This window comes from Myotis daubentonii, chromosome 19 (assembly GCF_963259705.1).
Source record: "Myotis daubentonii chromosome 19, mMyoDau2.1, whole genome shotgun sequence".
In the NCBI taxonomy this organism is placed as follows: Eukaryota; Metazoa; Chordata; class Mammalia; order Chiroptera; family Vespertilionidae; genus Myotis; species Myotis daubentonii.
Genome location: NC_081858.1, coordinates 5,193,544 through 5,214,399, shown reverse-complemented (window position 1 = coordinate 5,214,399; position 20,856 = coordinate 5,193,544). Strand labels below are relative to the sequence as shown.

The following is a 20,856-nucleotide window of genomic DNA, read 5'->3' as shown; positions in this document are numbered from 1 at the left end:
TTAGGCCACCTTTCAATCAAGTTTCAGACTATTGAATCAAATTACTCAAGCAGTTTTGGGAACTACATGACATTCTAGGGCAGCGGTCGCCAACCAGTGGTCTGCAGACCACTGCTGGTCCGTGAGTGTTCACCTTATCCCGACTTAGTGCCATTATATAAACATTTAAAAATATTTGTGTAGTCTACTGTGGAAGCACATTTTTAAAGTCAGTGAGGTTTCCAATTGCTATGCCATACTACCTAAGTCAGATAAATCTTCACTTTTCCCTCACCTTTATATTATAAAACATAAAGCCCCCCACCATGTATATATGGGATATGTGTGATACAGGGCGAATAGCTGTTCTATAAAGTGCAGAGTTCAAGGGGCAAATAATGATAGAAACGAAATGTTACAATTTATTCCATCTTCATGATTACAGATATTACAGGGCAGGGTGGGTAAACAACGCAAATAAAGCAAATTCCTTTCTCCCTAACCAGATACAGTATTTTGGCATTTTCATGATATACAGGTTGACTTAATTCATTGACTTAGCTTGAAAGCTGGCCACAGCAGCAAATCTTTGCAATTTAGGATTTTCCTCCATAGCATACTCCAGGGATCTTAATGACTGAACTATGAACTCTGAAATGGTGTTCGTACTAACGTTCTTGAAGCTTTCACATCTTAATCTGAGACCTGACACCTCTTGTTAAGGCCAGGAACTGTTAAAAGCTTCCTCTTAGCTAACCCAGTCCACCATTGAGCAATCTGAACAGTTAAGTTACTATATAAAAAATAAAACTGCTCCCAAGCATTGATTGAAACAGTCATGCTGGGATCCCTTTTCAGAGGATTAGCTCCCTGAGAGAAAAGAGGTCCTAACCAGTTGCTTCCATGAACAATGACCCCAGTACAGTATATCTAATGTCCTTTGAGGCATAACTCTAGGGGTCAGGCAACCATGATTATCCTGACAAGTTTATCAGTCTTTCGATACAAGATCCCAGATGAAGTATTGCAACCATAATCCCAAGAAATCATTCAGTTTTAGCACAGCGAGTTCCTGCAAGATGTCACAGCAAGTGAGAAATCATCCCAAAGTAAAAAGTGATGGTTCAAAGTGAGAGGAAAACATCTAGGAGGAAAATAAGTCCTCATTAAATTGATGGCTGTCTTCACAGCTAACTTAATTGACAAAATCCAGAGGGCTCACATTTCCAGATCGGAGGAGTCTATTTTCAAGGTGACTGACAAGGTCAAGAAGAGCTTTCAGGCCTGTCTCTGCCACGGCCCATGAACTCCAGTCCTTCGATGGGAATCTCCTTCTCCTTTATTGCTTTCTGATGGGAGAAGAGAACATCATAAAGGTCAATATGAAGCTTACTGGCGTTGAGCAAGCCTCACTTTGCCTGTCTGCAATTGGGATAAAGACAGCAACTGCAGGGAGGGAGGGAGAGAAAACAGGTCAATAAAGGGTTTATAACAACAAAAAATAAAGCCCTCCATCAGGCCAATAAAGGGTTTATAACAAAAAATAAAGCCCTCTATAATGTCTTAACAGGCCAGAGAGAGGCTAACACCCAGCCTCACCCCCAAACAATAAGAGTGGAAAAGTGCACTGCCCCCACCCCCGTCCCCACCCCCAAAAGGCAACGATTCTAGTGAACTCGGCCTCAGCACTTCCTTTTCCTGGGCGTGCGCGCTCGTTTTCAGATAGAACTACGCCCACTTGCAAGTTCACGATGAGCGCCGAGTGAACCACAGAATGTGATGTGACTGCTCCGTGGGAAGCAAGCATTTAACTCACGGGAGAGCTCCCGCAGCCGCGGTGGTGGCGCCGGCGGCCTGCCGGGGCCTCAATGACAAGGCTCTTCTCCACGCCCCGGTCCCACGCCCTCGAGACCGAGGCGAGGGCCGGGGAGCGCGGGGCGGGGCCCGCTCACCTGGACGCACTGCTGGTAGCGCTTGAAGAGGTCGGTGCACGGGTCCCCGGAGCTGTCGCCCTTGAGGAACTTCTCGGCGAACCAGCGATTGAAGCACTGGTCGTACTCGCGCTTCATGTCGGTGCAGCCCTCCCCGACGCTGTTCATGGCGGCGGCGGCGGCGCACTCTGACGTCGTCATTCCCCGGCGTCGCCGGCGGGCGCGGGACGGAGTCCGGGAGGAGGCGGCATGTGGGCGCGGGCGGGGCGGCGCGTCCTCCGGGCCCCGCGGGGCGGGTGCCGGGGCTTCGCCCCCCAGGCCGGGTCTCCGGGGAAGGCCGGAGGCGGGGGTGTCTCCGCGGGGCGGGAGGCGGGGCGGGCGGCGCCGGGAACGGGGCGCATCGCCCGCGAGGTGGTCGAGCACCTGGAGCGGCTGGCGCTGGTGGACTTCGGCGGCCCGGAGGCCGTGGCGCGGCTGGAGAGAGCCGTGGCCTTCGCCGACCGGCTCCGCGCCGTGGACACGGACGGGGTGCAGCCCCTGGAGTCGGTCCTGGAGGACAGGTGAGCCCGGCTGCGGCCCACGCCTGGCTGTGGCGCCTGTGCAGGCATTGGGGTGGCGATTCGGGCCCCGAGGGAGGAAGAGCCTTGGGCGAGAGTCAGGAACTCGCCCCGGTCACCGCGGGGGAGCGTGACCAGCGGGTCCTTCCTCGCGTTTAAATTCCTCCCGGTGTCACCGGGAACGAAACCCGACCTGCTGATGGTCTCGGAGGTTCTCCTTCAAGAGCTCCCCCTGCTCGTGGACACACTCCTGACCAGTCCAATCGCGTGGGCACCATGCGTTTCTCCAACGCGCCAAATCCTTCCTTCGCTGGGATCTTTGCACTTGTTATTCCATTTTTCTTGAACAATCTGTCTCTTTCGCAGGTCTGTTTATCTCCTCTGAAGGGCCCGCCCTGACCAGTCCAAATCCCCTCCCCACTTCCTTATCTTAATTGGGTTTTCTTCAGATATATTTCTTGACTGTCCTATTTTTGTTGATTGTTATGTCTCTTGTTAATATCTGACTTGCTTGCTAAGTTGGGTTCAAGTCTCAAATTTTTTTTTCAAAAATGTAAATGTACGTATTGTCTGACCTAGTGCTTATGGAACTATCTGTGAAAGTGCACCTAGCTGTGTGTACAAGTATCCAGGGTATGCAAATCTGTTCATAGTAAGAAAGAAACAAAGAAAACCCCCTAGAGCAGTGGTTCTCCACCTTCCTAACGCCGTGACCCTTTAATACAGTTCCTCATGTTGTGTGACCCCCAACCGTAAAATTATTTCCGTTGCTACTTCATAACTGTAATTTTGCTGTTATGAGTTTTAATGTAAATATCTGATATGCAGGATGTATTTTCATTGTTACAAATTGAACATAATTAAAGCCTAGTGATTAACCACAAAAACAATATGTAATTATGTGTTTTCTGATGGTCTTAGGCTGCCCCTGTGAAAGGGTCGTTGGACCCCCAAAAGGAACTGCTGCCCTAGAAACAGATATAATCTAAGTGTCCTTTGTGGCTAAATACATCATCATACAATGGACTATTCAGCAGTTGTTAAAAATAATGAAACAGCCCTAGCCGGTCTGGCTCAGTGCATAGAAGGTGGGCCTGTGGACTGAAGGGTCCTGGGTTCTATTGGGTTCCATTCCTGTCAAGGGCACATTTCTGGGGTTTTGGGTTCGATCCCCAGTAGGGAGCATGCAGGAGGCAGCCGATCAATGATTCTCTCATCATTGATGTTTCTATCTCTCCCTCTCCCTTCCTCTCTGAAATCAATAAAAATACATAAAATAATGAAACAGCCCTGCCCTAACCAGTTTGGCTCAGTGGATAGAGCGTCCGCTTGCGGACTGAAAGGTCCCAGGTTCAATTCCGGTCAAGGGCATGTACCTTGGTTGCAGGCACATCTCCAGTAGGAGGTGTGCAGGAGGCAGCTGATCGATGTTTCTCTCACATTGATGTTTCTCTCATCGATGTTTCTAACTCTCTCTCCTTCTCCCTTCCACTCTATAAAAAAATCAATAAAATATATTTTAAAAATAAATTAAAAATAAGGAAATACGAGTATCTTTTATAGATGAAGAAACTAACAGACAGGCTATGTAACATGTCCCAAAGTTTCCCAGGGAGTGAGAGATGTCAGGGTTTGGAACTCAGAGCCTTACTGCTTTAGATGTGCTGTAGAAACTTTATTCTCTTTCATCTCAAAGCCAGAGGCTGACTCAGATGACGTCTCTGACTGCAGCCAAATACTTCAGTGCTTAGGATGGCCCTCAGGAACCTTATTTGAACCAAAAACTCTGAGCCAAAATGATTAACTTTCAGTCTGGTCTGCATCAAACTAGAAATAAATTAGGAGGGAGGGAGAATGTTTGTAGATAGAAGTAGGGTGGTGCCTAGAGAAATGACTCCTGGCAGCCAGCTTGATACCAGGGAAGGGCAGAAACTGAAACAGCAGAACTGCCCCAGTGTCAGTCCGAGGCTGGCAGAGCCTCTTCCTCCGCGCTGCTATACTCCATTCATACTTTTTATTTGCATTTCCCAGTTTAGTACTGTCTGTGAGCTCTGGAGGGCAGGGATTTCTAGTTGACAGCTGAAGCCTTTGTCAAGCAGGTTCTTCATCTGAACCAGAACACAGATCCAAGTGACTCTTTTCAATCCTTCCAAGGATAGGTTACTATATAACTAGTATTAGCCCAGACACAGAGCTGATCATCAAAATGGGTGTCCTACGGCATCTGGACTAAACTTTCTTGTAGAACTTGGACTGAGAAAGCTGAGGTGAGGTAGGCATTTAGTCAGTGAGTGATTCACAGCACCTGAAGAGCTCATCAATTCCCGTTCGGTGTCTTACACATGATTCCGAGGTCAAGGTAAGTTAATCTACTTGCCAAGTGAAGGGTCTGCTTGTAGTGCCACTCTCAGAGAGACCCTGGGCTCAGTAGCCTATGATGAAGAAAACAGGGAGGTGTGGGTTTATTCTAGAAACATCATTACAAACAGGGAAATGTGTGATAATTAAAGGGATGAATTTTTTCCTGGAAATGTCACCCATGGTGAAGTGAATAAATCAGTTGCTACTAGATCAACTGTTGGAAAGCAGTAGCTTTTAACTTGTTGGCAGTAGGAGAGTCTTCATCAAAATCTCCAAGGGCCCAGGAACAATGGGCCCCCCTCCAGTCTGTAGAGACTAGGCAGGTTAAGTGTGATTACAGCAGGTGAAGTGCAGTTATACTCTGAATGAGTAGTGGGGACTGATGTGTACTTGGGGTGTGCTAACTCTTTCTAAAAGGAGCAGGTGCGCCCTAGCTGGTTTGGCTCAGTGGATAGAGTGTCATCCTGAGGACTGAAGGGTCCCAGGTTCGATTCTGGTCAAGGGCACATGTCCAGGTTGCAGGCTTGATTTGATCCCCAGTAGGGGGCATGCAGGAGGCAGCCAATCAATGAGTCCCTCTCATCATTGATGTTTCTATCTCTCCTCCTCTCTGAAATCAATATAAATAAATAAATAAAGCAGATGCTATTCAGCATCCATCTCTTATTGACATGAGAATAAAACCCAGTATATCAGATATTTTTTAACATCATTTTATTTAAACTTCCCAGCTACTCTATGAAGCATCCTACAAATAAGGAAGCTGATACATAGAGGATAATTTGCGCATATGCCACGTGAAGGTGGCTATGGTGGGGAAAAAGGCATCACTGGGACTTGAATTCAGGAGCCCAAGCTCTTAGCCATTTTGTTATACTGCCCAACAGAAACACAAGCTCCAGACAGTTCAACGGTCACTTTTATGGATGATTTTTATTGTCTAAGTTTTCTTAAACACAAAATCCTTCTGTGATTAACAAAAAAACAGTAGTGCAACCTTCACTTTTTTTGGCAAGAAACTTAAGGTCTGTTAAAATCATACTTGTTCAAGACCAGTTAAGAGAGTGCCTGTCCCAGAATGGACCCCAGCTGTCCACTCTTCATACTTTGAGTGCTTACTGTGTCTAGTCTAAGGCCACAAAAAGAACTAGTCCTTTCCTTAAAAAAGTCTTACAAATTAGTCCTCTAGGCAGCCTCTGCCCAGATGTTCACGTCACATCCTTGCTCCTTTGTTCCATTAGGTTTTGCCCTAGGTGTATGCCTTGCTCAAAGCAGAAAGAGCTTGGCTGCTCCCCTACCAGTGACTGAGCAGACTGCTAATTTTTCAGCCCGAGTCTCTGGAAGCAGGCTCAGACCTCCTGTCATGCACTCTTAAACCTTGAAACAGTATTGAAGCCTCATAGATGTCCAGCTCCTGTTTGGTTTCACTAGTTTGCCATCTGCATACTTTAATGAAGCTACTAGTGGGCAAGTCCTGAGTTGTTTGTGGTACATCTTGCAAGGGGAGGCACTTTTATCTCCACAAAGGTGGCTGTAAAGAAAAAAGCACTTGTCTTAGGAGTACCAGAACTGGGCGCAGATCCTAGTCCAGCACTGAGGAACTAGTACCCATAAGTCACTTATAAACCACTCTTGAGCAAGTTACCTGCCAGGAAGTCCATTTCCCATCCTCCCAATCCAGCTATTTTTTGCCCATCCTTTAGCAATGACATCACCTCTTCTGAGTAATTGTTCCTCACCCAGGCTGAGTCAGGTGTCCCTTTCTACTCCCTTGACAAGCTGTGCTTACCTGTTAGATTTAACATATTGTATTTCAATTGCCTTTAATTACCTACCTCCACCAAAAGAAACTTACCCATAGTAATTATCCAAAAATATTTTAATTTCTCAATCCCAAGGAGTAATAACCACTTGCTGCAAAGGGTTGTTGGAAGAATCTATAAGTTGTACACTGTCACTTAATCTAATGTTGACCATAGCTCTTCCACTTTTTAAAAAATATCACTGAGTGGCCAGATTATTATGACCACCTAACGTTTGTAGGCAAACTAGCTATAATTTCACGCTGAAGTTGCTAAAGGGCCAGACCATTATAAATAGGGAAGCAGGTTGTTTACCACGACAGAAGTGACTTTTTCTGAAGATATGGGTAAATAACGCGATTTAACAGCCTTTGAACACGGGATATATTTGTACGTGAGTGGCCAGATTATTATGACCACCTGATGTTTGTAGGCAAATTAGCTGTACACTGCATCATATAGGATATGGAAGGCGAAGGCTTGATCGAACACCTTTGCTGTCTGCAGTTACCAAGATAAAAAGTCTCCAGTTCACACAGGAACACAAGCATTGGACAGTTGAGCATTGGAAAAGTCATGTGGCCCGATGAATCACGTTTCCAGTTGCATCATGCAAATGGCAGAGTGAGAATTTGGCAGAAACAGCATGAAAGTATGCATCCCACATGCATGAGTACAACCCTTCAAGCTGGGGGGGCAGTGTTATGGTTTGGGGCATGTTTTCCTGGCATGATTTGAGCCCTTTAATTAGTGTGGAACAACGGCTGAATAGCACAACATACCTAAGTATCATTGCTGATCAAGTTCATCCTATCATGTTCATGGCGTATCCCAATGGAGATGGCTTCTTCCAACAAGACAATGCGCCGTGCCACACTGCTCGTATTGTGCAGGAGTGGTTTCAAGAACATGAGGGAGACTTTACCTTGCTTAGGTGGCCCCCACAATCACCAGATCTCAATCCAATTGAGCATTTGGGGGACGAAGTTAAAAGAGCCATCAGGCAGCTGGTTCCACAACCATCAAATCTCACAGAACTGGACAGTGCTATTCATCAGGCATGGTGTCAGATTCCTGGCATCACCTTTCAACATCTCATGGAGTCAATGCCAAGAAGAATCGCGGCAGTATTGAAGGCAAAAGGTGGCCCAACGAAGTACTAATGGGGTGGTCATAATAATCTGGCCACTCATGTTCAGATATATCCTACGTCCAAAGGCTGTTAAATCGCGTTGTTTACCCGTATCTTCAGAAAAAAATCACTTTTACTGTTGTGGTAAACAACCTGCTTCCCTATTTATAATGGTCTGGCCCTCTAGCAACTTCAGTGTGAAATTATAGCTAATTTGCCTACAAACGTCAGGTGGTCATAATAATCTGGCCACTCAGTGTATATTTTTATTGATTTCAGAGAGGAAGGGAGAGGGAAAGAGATAGAAACATCAGTGATGAGAAAGAACCATTGATTGGCTGCCTCCTGCACGCCCCCTACTAGAAGTTGGGCCCACAACCTGGGCATGTGCACTTGACTGGAATCCAACCTGGGACCTTTCAGTCCACAGGCTGACGCTCTATCCACTGAGCCAAACCAGCTAGGGCATATCTCTTCCACTTTTGAGCAGTGCCCAGAACTCAAGAATATGCTGTGTCTTTGTTCCCCCATCCTTGACCCTCTCCACCCATGCCTTCAAAGCCTGTTCTCCCAAGAGGTAACCTTAAGCTTCTGGTTTTGTAGATGTCTTTACCTGAGATCCGACAATGTGGTAGAGGGCAACTGTGCTGAAGAACTACTACAGAACTCCCATCGAGTTGTGGAGGAGTATTTTGTGGCTCCCCCAGGTACGTGTTTCCCAAAGTTTAACAAGCTTGTCCCACAGTAAATTAAGAATACAGTAGGAACTGTATATTCCCCAAATAGAACTGGGGTGGAGACGAGTATGTCCAGTAGCAAATCTGAAGCTCAAGCTCTACCTAAAGGGGCAACTGGTATTCACTGCTTCTCAGGCAGGAATGTCCCAGAGAACGTGGACATCTGGCATTTTGTGTGGTATTTCCCAAATTTTAAGTACTGGCAACTAATGAGAGAAAAAAAAAGACCATGCAAATAAAACATACCTATAAGCCAGATGTATTCTGTGAGCTATCAGTTTGCAACCCTTGGTGTAAAAATCTGCATTTTTAAACCTCACTGCAACTATTTTAAGTGAAAATTTAAAAATAATTCTGGGCCAGTAATAAAACCCAGAACTTTGGGTGGGTTTTTTTATTTCTTCTGCAGATAAGCTTCTGCATATGTATAAGTATTTGTAGCCTAAGCACTCAGGTAGATGATTTTCCAATGCCAACCTCAAGTTCAGGAGATCCTTCAGCAGAGAATCATTCCGAGCATTGTCCAGGGCAACATCAGCCCTCCAGCTCAGGGATTACCTCTTTGATCAAGACCAACCAGTTAAAGCAAGGCTCTGGTTGAAGCAAGGATTGGAAGGAAAGCTAAAACATTTGTGAACTCTAAACCATGCCTGATTCACTAATCCGCCTCAGTTAACTGTGGAGAGAAGTAAGACTTCTCAATCTATCTCAGAGCCTGACGGCTATCACAGTTTCAGCAGACATATCCACTGATCACATGTTACTTCTAAACAGAACCTTGTGTCAGACTTTGTTTCTTGGGACAAAGTGAGTTCACAGTCATAGTCTTCCCTCCCTTCCTATATGCATATAGATGCTTAATTAACATTAATCTGCTCCTTATTGAAAAGTGAATTAGGCTTCACTTATAACTGATTATTTTAAAAAACAGGTTGGTAGCTACACTTACTTTCATTGTTTATTTTCCATGACAAACCAATGATAAGTTAGCTCAAAAGAGCCAGCTGGGAAAGCAGGGTCAGCTATAACATGCTCCTTTATTATTATTTTCAAACAGGTAATATCTCTTTGCCAAAGCTGGATGAACAAGAGCCCGTCTCACAGAGCTGAAGAGCTATTCTGGGAAGGGGTACACTGTGAATACATGGAAGCACGATGGTACTTTGTTATGAACACTAAAGTGCCCACTTCCCTCAGCAACCGGAAAAAATCGATGATTAAGTATTTTTCTTAGTAATTAACTCTTCTGCAGATAGAACTGGGAAAGATCTAGCCAAAACAAGGCAATGTGTTCCTGAAGCTAAGGTATTGTCTATTTCCAATGAAATGTTCATTTTGGAAGATATTATCTCCTCCCAAAATTGTCTACCCAATTGTACTTAAGTGAATTTTTTTTAATATAATCTGTTAGACATTGTATCTGACCACAGTGTGATAACCCGAGTTGTCCTTTTTAGTTGCTGTTTCCATTGACCTGAGCACCCTTTTATCTTTACCAAACACACTTGAGTTTGTTCCTGCGTACCCACTTTGTTCTGAACAGAGGGTTAACTTTCTGCTAAATTCTGAAGAGTGTTCAAAGTAGACTGTACAGCTTTGCAATTCCTGACATCCATCCCACAAAGTGATTACATGCAAAGGGGATATTAACCACACATGCAGTTTTACTTTCTGAAAAGCACTTAATGGCTTTGATGGTGGTGGGTTCAGGGGTGTATACTGAACCCCAAAGTCATTAAGTTGTATATATTAAATATTTCTTTACATGTTACACTTCAGTAAAGTGGGTTATGTAAAAAATATACCCCCCAGGCCTGGGACATAGTTGACCCCCATAATTACTGAATTGAGCAGAATCCAAGATGCTGTGTTCACACACACATACACCGCCCCCGCAAGACTTTTTTTTTTTTAAGCTCACATACCTCATAGATACAGAGAGTGGACTGGTAGTAGCCAAAGGGATAAGGGCTGGGGGACTGGGTGAAAGGGGTGGGATTGAGAAGTACTAATGGGTAGTTACAACATAGTCACGGGAATGTAAAGTGCAGCAGTCAATACTGTGGTAACTGTATGGTGCCAGGTGCGTACTGGAAATACCAGGAGTGGAGAGTGGGGGACACTTTGTAAAGTACATGATTGTTTAACCACTATGCTGTAGACCCCAAACCAAGACAAAATAATATTGAAAGTAAATTATAATTGAAAAATAAAAAAATTTTTAAAGTTCAGGTAGCAAAGATAAATGAGACATATTTAGAAGTAAAAGTGATAGACCCTAGCTGGTTTGGATTAGTGGATAGAGTGTTGACCTGCAGGCTAAAGGGTCCTGGGTTCGATTCCAGTCAATGGTACATGCCCGATTTGTAGGCCCGATCCCCAGTAGGGGGTGTTCAGGAGGCAGCTGATCAATGATTCTCTCTCATCATTGATGTTTCTATCTCTCCCTTCCTCTCTGAAATCAATAAAAATATATATTTAAAAGAAAAAAAGAGAACCTGAACTGCCCTTGGGATAGAAGTTCTCAAACTATCATCAGAGCAACTACCTTAAAATAAATAAATAAATAAATAAATATATATATATATAAATAATTGATACCAGAGAGGGAAGAGAGATAAAAACATCAATGATGAGAATCATTGATTGGCTGCCTCCTGCACGATCCCTACTGGGGATCGAGCCCACAACCCAGACATGTGCCCCTAACCGGAATGGAACTCGGGGCCCTTCAGTCCGCAGGTTGATGCTCTATCCACTGAGCCAAACCGGCTAGGGCAGAGCAACTATCTTTATCCCCAAAGTTATCCATTCCTGCTCCTTACCAACTGAGCACAAGCTATCACTACAACTCAGTTATTTTTAATCAGTATGCCTGTTTGGTGAAATCTATGAACTTAATCAAGGACAACCACACATGTCAATTATGAAACATTTAAAATATATTTCTAAACAGAATGGGTCCATTTAGTCACAGTAACTGCTGATCTCCATAGCAGAGCAACCCACAAACACATAGCACTGATTTTTTTTTTCCCATAATCAGGGGTGAAAAATATACAACTTGTTTCTGAACCAAAACCACAATTTCTGCAGTTGAAAATGTTTCACTGCTAATATGGCCCTGGTAGAAATTATGTAATTTTATTTCCTTTAAAAAAAATTAAAAAAATTTTCTAAGACACTAAATCATCAATCTGGAATGTAAATTCTGAGCATAAAGCAGCTCAGTTCGCCTAAAAAAATAAAGAAAAAAATTCCCATCACCTGTTTCAGTAGGGCCTGAAGGGAGAGAAGTAGTGTGGGGAACCCCTGCTTTGGTATGGAGAGTCACGGCCTCTTGACCCAGACCGAGACCGTGAGTAGCCATAGCTGGTGCTTCTCTCTGGATAAACTCTGATGTAGGAAGTTTCACCCTGAAATTCAAACAAAAAGTAAAATGTAAAATAAGACCCAGAATAATAAAGTCTACCAACACCTAGCATAACTGCCTAACAATAATAGTGATGTATTGAACACTAACTATTTGCCTGGCACAATGTTAATCTCATCAAACCACCGCAATTCTATTGGGGTAGGTACTCTTACTAGTCCATTTCAAGAATGCTCTCATCTGCTCAAGGTGACACAAATAATAAATCGTAACTTGACATGTGTAAATGCTCAAATGCTAGCTATTACTGCTAACATATCTTAATTAACTGCCACTAACCCCCTAAAATCTAAGAACTGGAAAGGCTCTCAGAGATTATATATATTATATGGAGGGGCGAAAGTAGGTTTAAAAGTAGGTTTACAGTTATTCATATGGAAAAACACAGTAATTAATAAATACAAAAATAAACTGTTTCACATACTCTCAACTGTAAACTTACTTTTGTCCTACCCTGTACTAGTATAGTTCAATCCCCTGCTGCTTCATATGCATCTTTCAATGGGTACCGATGGAAGGAGCTAACCTGTATTCAGCATCTCCCAGGTGTCAGGACTTGGGCTAGATGCTTTAGTTTTTTCATAATTTAACTTACCAGCAAGTCTTGTAACACAGTTCTATTCTATTTTGCATATGGAGGAACCAGAATTGAGAGTAGCTCAGCTAAGCAGCAGGAGTCACGTTCAGTCTGGCCTTTTTCCAAGCCCTTTGCCATCAGCCACCATTTTCAGAAAATCTAAATATGCTAAAAGGAAAGAGCAAGATGCTTTTCCCCTACGTGAAGTCAATAATTGGATTTAACCTGAAGTTCTGCTTTGCATGTATTTGACTGGGTGCTATTGTATTTCTGCTCCAATTTCAAGTCCTAAGAGTGAGTCTGAGCAAAAGCATTGTTAAGCCATACATCCCTCACCCCATAATATTAGGGAATTATATGAATCCTTAGAAAAAGAAATGGGCCTAGATATTCATGTCTTTAGACATCCCTAAACCCCACAGCAAGTTAGGCAAGATAACCAGGAAAAAAAAAGTCCAATTGGTCTAATATCTGGTCTCAATGGTATCAAAGGGATAGTCGCCATTCGAATCAGATTGAGATATCCAAAGCAGCAGCTGCCTTTTAAAAAAAATATGTATTTTTTTATTGATTTCAGAGAGGAAGGGAGAAGGAGAGAATCATTGATTGGCTGCCTCCTGCACGCCCCATACTAGGGATCAAGCCCCCAACCCAGGCATGTGCCCTTGATCAGAATCGAACCTGGGACCCTTCAGTCCGCAGGCTGAAGCTCTATCCACTCAGCTAAATCAGCTGGGCAGCAGCTGCCTTCTTGAAAGGACATCCATAACTAAGCCCTGAGGGTGAGGTGATCAACCACAAAAAAATAACAAGGTGGCTCAGGTTCCAAAAAGGGTCCTGCACTACTTTGGGAAAGAACAATGAAGTGACAACTCTGCCCCAATAGCAGTCTCTAGAAAGGCTGAGATGAGGCTGGCTTGCAGAGCCCATACTAGACCCAGAGGAGAGACAGCCATAATATTTAGGTTCAGAGACATTAAAGATTAAGCCAGTTATGAGAAGGACGTTATCACAATAGCTCACCACATTATGACAGACTGCACAGTATTCTCTCCAGGTTAAAAATACTATGAATGCAGATTTCTCTCTGTTATGACCCTGCAGGGCTTAGGCATGATGAATTCCTTGGCTTTGTCCACTTAAGATAGATCTTTAATGGAACAGTGAGGTCATCAAGTGGCAAATGCATGGCCTGTTGCTACTTCTGCTAGGTCAGCTTCGGGTGGAGTGGACTGGCTACAAGCTCCTCAACAGAAGGTGGGGACCCACCTCATGAGAGCGGAATTTGGTGTCATCCAGTTTACGCAGGGCATATTCCATGTCTTCTTTTCTGAGATACTCAACCATCCCCATTCCGTCCTTCTGCACATCTGCGTAACAGACGTCTCCAGCTTCTCGCATGTGATCCTTCAGGTCCTGCCAGCTTCCTGAGGGAGGAAGTCCTAGGGATGGAGAACATAAGAGGCCAATCCTTCAGCTGTGTGAAATGTCCTGTTAAGAGCCAGCAATACCTCAGGTCCCTTCTCCATCACTACTTTTAAATCCTGAGAGTTCCCAAATCACAAATCTGGGTAAGGGACACGAAATCAAAGAGCACTAAAGTATAGGTGGCAAACCACCTTAAGAAGCTAGCCCTAGAGCCCTAGCTGGTTTGATTCAGTGGGTAGAGCATTGGCTTGTGAACGGAAGTGTCCGGGGTTCAGTTCCGGTCAAGGGCATGTAATTCGGTTGCAGACTCCTCCCTGGCCCAGGCCTTGGTCGGGGCTTGTGCAGAAGGCAACCAATCCATGTGTTTCTCTCACATCGATATTTCCCTCTTCCACTTTCTAAAAATCAATGTAAAAATATCCTCAGATGAGGATTAAAAAATAAATATGTAGAATCAGATATTCTTAAAAAAGAAGCTAACCCTAGGCTAATCTTCCAGAACAAGCCTCCCCAAGATAGCAAGAAGTCCATTTCATTATAGTTTTAGTATCTCTTGAGAATTCATAGCCTCTCTTTGTCCCTCAATTAATACTAAACTCCCAAGACTTTGAGTTCTTTATTCCATATGAAATATTTCAGTACCAATCAATGATTTTTTTAAAATATATTTTTATTGATATCAGAGAGGAAGGGAGAGGGAAAGAGAGACAGAAACATCAATGATGAGAATCATCGACCGGCTGCCTCCCGCATGCCCCCCACTCGGGATCGAGCCCCCAACCTGGGTACATGCCCTGACCAGGAATCAAACCGGCGACCTCTTGGTTCCTGGGTCGATGCTCAACCACTGAGCCACATCCGTCTGGGCAATCAATGATTTCTTGCCTGACAGGGTTCCCAGGACATGGGAATTTGAAACCATCCAATGAAATAACCAAAATGTAATGGAAGTTAACAAAAATCTAAAGTTTTGGTTTTCTGTAGGTGTGATTAACGGACAAACACCTCTTAAGAGATCACCAATATTCTTCAATACAGTGGGGGAAAGGTAAGACTCAGACGCTAAAACTAGCAGGAAGTCATACAACCCTACCTGATATCATGAAAGGGATATGTGCTCCTGCTCTCAAAGGCTGTGTTTACCGCTCACAGCTCAGGACTGCAGCCATTTCCTAACAGTTTTCTAGGCAGGATTTCAGAGCAGCATGGAGAGGAAAAAACAACTGTATGACTTCTTGAAGGAGGGAACAGAGTCCTGGGGTTAAAAAAATTAAGAAGGCCCTGGCCAGTTTGGCTCAGTGGATAGAGTGTCGGTTTTTGGACTGAAGGGTCCTGGGTTCGATTCCAACCAAGGGCACATGTCTGGGTTGCGGGCTCGATTCCCTATAGGGGGTGTGCAGAAAGCAGCCAATCAATGACTCCTCATCATTGATGTTTCTCTCTCTCCCTCTCCCTTCTTCTCTAAGATCAATAAAAATACACTATAATAAAAAAAAAAAAGCCCTAGCTGGTTTGGCTGTGGATAGAGTGTCAGCCTGTGAACTGAAGGGTCCCAGGTTTGATTACCAACAAGGGCACAAGCCAGGGTTGGGGGCTCAATCCCCAGTTGGGGGCGGGGGGGAGGGGGGTGTTCAGGAGACAACCAATCAATGATTCTCTCTCATCATGGATGTTTCTCTCTTCCTCTCTGAAATCAATACAAATATATTTAAAAAAAATAAAATTAAGAAGGGACACAATAGGCCAGTGACGGCAAACCTATGACACGCAAACTCATTTTTCTGGTTGATTTTTCTTTGTTAAATGGCACTTAAATATATAAAATAAATATCAAAAAATTTCTATATGTGACAAGGCACCAGAGTTAAGTTAGGGTTTTTCAAAATGCTGACACGCCGAGCTCAAAAGGTTCACCATCACTGCAATAGGCAGACACTGAGTATCACTCTTAAGCACAATGGGAATCAGCTGTGATTGTGATATTCCCATAGAAAAAGGTGCCAGGCTCCCCAAGACATTTTACTCCACCAGGGCCCTAAAACACCCACAAAATGTGCAAAAGCCCCCAGGTCTTTACCAGTGTTGTTATTTCAAAAGATGAATAAACCTGAGCATATTATTTTATCACCTGTCAATCTAGATATTTTGTTCTATATTCTGAAATACAATCTGTAAGACACTAAGTTGTTTTTCTTATTTTATACCAGAGAGGCTCCTGTCACCACCGCTGCCTGCCAGCTGTGAGCCCTGCTCCTGAGCTTCTGGGCTTCTGGCTGAGTGGAGCTCTCCCTGTGGGAGTGCACTGACCACCAGGGGGCAGCTCCTGCATTGAGCATCTGCCCCCTGGTGGTTAGTGAGCATCAGTGACTGGTCATTCAGCCGTTCAGTTTATTTGCATATTACCCGTTTATTATATAGGATAAGCCCAAAACCACCAGAAAAACTGGTCTTTTTTCAGGATTCACAGCTGGGTAAGTTGTTTAAATCTGGCTTCTGGAATATCTTTTCAAGTCCAATACCATGGAACATTAAAAAAAAAACCCAGCCCTGGCCGGTTTGGCTCAGTGGATAGAGCGTCGGCCTGCGGACTGAAGGGTCCCGGGTTCGATTCCAGTCAAGGGCATGTGCCTTGGTTGCGGACACATTCCCAGTGGGGGGTGTGTGAGAGGCAGCTGATCGATGTTTCTGGCTCTCTATCCCTCTCCCTTCCACTCTGTGAAAAGTCAATAAAATATATTTTTTTAAAAATCCTTAGAATTACAGCTCAAGGGGTTTTGCTATCATTTTCCCTTTCAACACTAGAAAACTCCTTTATAAGAAACACGTTTGCTCTAGCTGGTTTGGCTCAGTGGATACAGTGTGGGCCTGCAGACTGAAGGGTCCCAGGTTCAATTCCGGCCAAGAGTACATGCCTGGGTTGTGGGTTTGGTCCCCAGTGTGGGGCGTGCAGGAGGCGGTGAATCAATGATTTTCTCTCATCATTGATGTTTCTATCTCTCTCTCCCTCTCTCTTCCTCTCTGAAATTAATAAAAATATATTTTTAAAAAAAACACCACCTTTATGTTCTAACAAGGCTACTACTGGTGCAGTTTCATTTGCAAGATACCTCCCTCACTGGCAAGACAGGGCAGGTTTTCAGACTGTCAGTGTGCATAGGCTAAGGGGAAAAACACCATGTATGCCATGCACTGAAGAATAACAGCTAACATTTCTCGAGGCCAGACTGTGCTAAGTAGTTTACATGCATCATCTCATTCGGGTTGAAAGAAACATACCTGAAACAAGAACTCGGAAATCAGATCTTCTTGTAGGAGGTCCATTCCTCCCACCACGGGGCCACCCACCCCGACCTCCATAAGCTCTGGGGAACTCCACACGAAGTCGACACTGGCCATAATCATAACCATTCCTTCCATAAACTGCATCTTCAGCATCTCTGCAAAGAAAAATTTGGTGTTAGTGCTGCTCAGGAGGCTGAATGACTCCCAGTAAGGGGCATAAGTAACAAGTATGAAAGGAAAACCTAGAGTGAGAAAACAAAACAGGATCTTGATGCAATACTGCTTTGAAGACTTTTCATAATATTGGAATTAAACTTTACAGCTATCACACATGGGGTTTTCTAGGTATGAAATGATAGTGAATGGATAAACAGATTACTTACAGGAGGACTAATTTAGAAACAACAACAAAAAAGGAATAAATAGATGACCGATTTTGCCAATAAAAGTGTTTAACTTTGGAGTGCAGTTTCTCAAAATGCATACCACACATTAGTCCTTTAATATTCTTCGACAAGGCCTGGTATCATCAAGTCTATAGAAAGAAAAACCCATTTAAAAAGAAAGCTCAAGCCCTAGCCGATTTGGCTCCGTGGATAGAGCGGCAGCCTGCGGACTGAAGGGTCCCGGGTTCAATACTGGTCAAGGGCACATGCCCGAATTGCGGGCTCAATCTCCAGTAGGAGGCGTGCAGGAGGCAGCCAATCAATGATTCTCTTCATTGATGTTTCTATCTCTCTCTCCCTCTCCCTTCCTCTCTGAAATCAATAAAAATATATTAAAAAAAAAAAAAAAGCTCAAAAGACAAATGCAATTTAGTGTTTTGTGAGGAACATAAAACTCCCTCAAGCGTATGTTTCAGCATGGTTTGGAGAAGTTGGCAAGACCACTATCTGGGTACAATTTCCCCAAAGAAGATAAAGTTACTCTTAGTTTTTTTGTAGGCTCTAGGACAGGCAGGAACACTAAACTGACTCTCCAGGACTGGATGAGAGAATGGCCTCAGGGCTTGGTGGACAAGCAGAGCTGAAGAGATACTAACGAAGGCCTCATTCCATTGTCACAGGCACATGTCACTTATGATTTTGGTCCTAGAATTAAAAGCAAGGAGACCACATCCAGGGCCACCCTGGCTGTATTTATAATGCAGTGGCAGAGAGGCAGGCCTGCTAAGGTTTAAAGCAGACTTTTAGCACCATCATTCTTCTGTTCTTCACTAGTAGCTGTCTCTGGGTAAGGAGTCAGGTTTTCACATCTTAATCACTGATGTCTTTTTCAAAAGGTTACTCTTAGGATTAAATAAGATCCTATGTGTGTGGTGCTTTGCTTGAAACTTGGCAACTAGTGATATCAAATGGTAGCTTTTCTATTATTAAAGAAATGAGGGCCGAAACCGGTTTGGCTCAGTGGATAGAGCCTCGGCCTGCGGACTGAAAGGTCCCAGGTTCGATTCCGGCCAAGGGCATGTACCAGGGTTGCGGGCACATCCCCAGTAGGAGATGTGCAGGAGGCAGCTGATCGATGTTTCTAACTCTCTATCTCTCTGTAAAACATCAATAAAATATTTAAAAAACATTTAAAAAAAAAAAAAAAGAAATGAGGGAAGAGATAATGATGTTGCATATTATACAGTAAGTTTGTATTCCAAAAGGGCAGAACAGGGAATTCAAGTCCTACCCTGATTCCTTACTAGCATTCTATCAATTATCTAAACCCTCAGTTTCCTCATCTATAAAAGGTGATGAACAATACCTATCTCAGAGGCGGAAAGTGCTAAATGCCTAGCACGGTGCAGTGGGGTCTGCTCGAACCACACCGAACCACACCGGCCCGTTACCCATGGAGGGAGGTGTGAAATGCCTGTTCCATTTCTGAGGCAAATGGCAACCAAAGCCTCAGGGTGCTTCCTGCCTTCCCACCTCAAACGCTCCCCTCGCCCCCGACCACACGCCCGAGGAGCAGGGCACCGGCGGCCAGTCCTTCCGGGGCGGCCCTGGAAGTCCCCCGTCTCCCCCGGGCGAGGGCGCACGAAGCTCGCAAAGCCACGAAGACCCCTCCGGGCCCGCTGGGGGCCCCGCACTTCAGATCCTGGGGTCCCTCCGCGTCTCGCGGCGCCTCCCTCACGCGAGAAGGCGAGAGGCCCTCCGCCAGCTTCGGAAGCTGCTTCGGAAGCTGCTCCAGATCCTCGACGCTTTTACCAGGACGAGCCCTAACCCGGCGGGGCGGGGCGCGCGGACGGAGAGCGGTTCCGTCAGGGACCCTGTGCGACCCCCGAAGGCATCCACAGCCCCGCGAGTGTCCCCCGTCACTGCGGGTCCGGAGAGGGGGGCGCCCGGCCGCTCCCGCTCTCCGCCGAGTCCTCCCCGGCCAGCTCCGAGGACGAGGTGCCCAGGCCGCTGCCCCGCGGGGCGCCGCTCCAGCCGCGAGGCCGAGGTGACCATCTGCACCGTCCCTGACGCCAGGTCAAGCGCTCTCGGACCCTCCCGAGACCCAGCTTTTAGATTTTGAAGTAAAAAACAAAAATAAAAATAGAGGAAGTGACGACGGCGCCAAGGACGGCCCGGAGCCGAAGGGAGAGGAGGCCACAGCCTCCACCTGGGGGCGCCCGGAGGGTCTGCGCGGAGGGGGGAGGGGAGGCTCCGGGAGGGGGAGGGGAGGCCGGGGGAGGGGGAGGGGGAGGAAAGGCGGGGGCGCGGGCGGGCGGCGCGGGCCTCACCGGGGGTCCTCGAAACGCACGAAGGCGAAGGGCACCAGGCCGTGCCGGTTCTTGAGGTCGATCTCGCGGATGCGGCCGTACTTGTAGAACAGGTCCTCCAGGTCCTTCTCGCGCACGTCCGTCGGAAGGTTCCCCACGTAGACGCGCCCGTCGCCCTCGCCGCCGCGCTCGTCCCCCCAGCCCGACATCCGCACCCCCCGACGCCGCGGGCCCGCCGCAGCCCACGTCGCCGCCGCCGCCGCCGCCGCCTCCTCAGCCGGGGTCCCCCCGCAGCGTCCCCGCGGGCTCGGAGGCGCTCAGCCGCACAGCATTGTGGGAACGCGGAGCGGAAGCGAAGGGGTCGGAGGAAGCCAAAGGAATCCTCTTAAAGGGGACGCGGCTGCGAGGCTGGCGCGTGCGCACTGGCCCGCGGACCCCTGGGCGTCCAAAGGGAGGTCGTGGAGTCCAGCTGATGGGGTTCAGTTCCCGAAGGCAGTTCCCTCACTAGCCGCGTGCACGTGGGCAAGTGACAGGCTCCCCGGGCCTCAGTTTTCTGCCTCTGTCGCGCCGCCTACCTCAGGCGTTTGTGAGCTCTCGCCAGTGTCCCGCGGGCAGTGCGGGGCGGGGGGCGGGGGAGAGTCAGGCCGCGGGCTGACCCCGCTGCGCCTGGGCCTGTCCCCGGCGGCTGGGCAGGGCAGGGCAGGGCAGGGCAGGGCCGTCGCGGCCCTCAGCCTCAGGTCAGTAGCCTCTGGGCCTCTCTGTCCCCATTTACAGTTGTTTAGAGCCCTGGCTGGGTGCGCCGTGGTTGGAGCGCACGCCCGCACACCAAAGGGTCGTGGGTTTGATTCCCGGTGGAGGGCGGGTGCCTAGGGTGTGGGCCGGTTGGGGTGCGTGCGGGAGGCAACCAGTCCATGTGCCTCTCACATAGATGTTTCTCTTTCC

At 46.3% G+C, this 20,856-nt stretch overlaps 3 protein-coding genes across 8 annotated transcripts; 1 reads left to right on the top strand and 2 right to left on the bottom strand.

Annotated features, from left to right (window-relative positions):
- Positions 1–378: 378 nt before the first annotated feature.
- TRIAP1 (TP53 regulated inhibitor of apoptosis 1) lies at positions 379–2,111 on the bottom strand. Of its 2 annotated transcripts, none has more exons than XM_059676301.1 (2): positions 1,932–2,111; positions 379–1,328 (listed from the first exon to the last, which is right to left on the bottom strand). In XM_059676301.1, the coding sequence occupies exons 1-2, from the start codon at positions 2,109–2,111 to the stop codon at positions 1,245–1,247; spliced, it is 264 nt and encodes an 87-aa protein (XP_059532284.1). In that variant the 3' UTR covers positions 379–1,244. The 2 variants fall into 2 exon arrangements, with proteins under 2 accessions (XP_059532284.1, XP_059532283.1); XM_059676300.1 differs by having other exon boundaries at positions 1,289–1,425.
- Positions 379–20,345, bottom strand: SRSF9 (serine and arginine rich splicing factor 9). Of its 5 annotated transcripts, none has more exons than XM_059676293.1 (5): positions 19,936–20,345; positions 17,214–17,374; positions 13,779–13,951; positions 11,767–11,915; positions 379–1,328 (listed from the first exon to the last, which is right to left on the bottom strand). In XM_059676293.1, exons 1-4 carry the CDS (start codon positions 20,121–20,123, stop codon positions 11,772–11,774), a joined length of 666 nt encoding a protein of 221 aa, XP_059532276.1. In that variant the 5' UTR covers positions 20,124–20,345; the 3' UTR covers positions 379–1,328; positions 11,767–11,771. The 5 variants fall into 5 exon arrangements, with proteins under 5 accessions (XP_059532276.1, XP_059532278.1, XP_059532277.1 ...); XM_059676295.1 differs by lacking the exon at positions 379–1,328 and adding an exon at positions 4,881–4,899; XM_059676294.1 differs by lacking the exon at positions 379–1,328 and adding an exon at positions 5,526–6,359.
- On the top strand, positions 2,160–9,923 carry GATC (glutamyl-tRNA amidotransferase subunit C). The gene is made up of 3 exons (XM_059676298.1): positions 2,160–2,470; positions 8,366–8,469; positions 9,557–9,923. The coding sequence occupies exons 1-3, from the start codon at positions 2,160–2,162 to the stop codon at positions 9,607–9,609; spliced, it is 468 nt and encodes a 155-aa protein (XP_059532281.1). The 3' UTR covers positions 9,610–9,923.
- Positions 20,346–20,856: the final 511 nt, after the last annotated feature.

Coding starts and splice junctions, on each gene's coding strand:
- GATC (XM_059676298.1), top strand. CDS start 2,160: ATGTGGGCGCGGGCGGGGCGGCGCGTCCTCCGGGCCCCGCGGGGCGGG. Junction 2,471..8,365: donor GAGTCGGTCCTGGAGGACAG/GTGAGCCCGGCT, acceptor CTGGTTTTGTAG/ATGTCTTTACCTGAGATCCG. Junction 8,470..9,556: donor GTATTTTGTGGCTCCCCCAG/GTACGTGTTTCC, acceptor ATTTTCAAACAG/GTAATATCTCTTTGCCAAAG.
- SRSF9 (XM_059676293.1), bottom strand. CDS start 20,123: ATGTCGGGCTGGGGGGACGAGCGCGGCGGCGAGGGCGACGGGCGCGTC. Junction 17,375..19,935: donor GTGCGTTTCGAGGACCCCCG/GTGAGGCCCGCG, acceptor TTTTCTTTGCAG/AGATGCTGAAGATGCAGTTT. Junction 13,952..17,213: donor TTTCCGAGTTCTTGTTTCAG/GTATGTTTCTTT, acceptor CTCCATCCCTAG/GACTTCCTCCCTCAGGAAGC.
- TRIAP1 (XM_059676301.1), bottom strand. CDS start 2,111: ATGACGACGTCAGAGTGCGCCGCCGCCGCCGCCATGAACAGCGTCGGG. Junction 1,329..1,931: donor GCTACCAGCAGTGCGTCCAG/GTGAGCGGGCCC, acceptor TTCTCCCATCAG/AAAGCAATAAAGGAGAAGGA.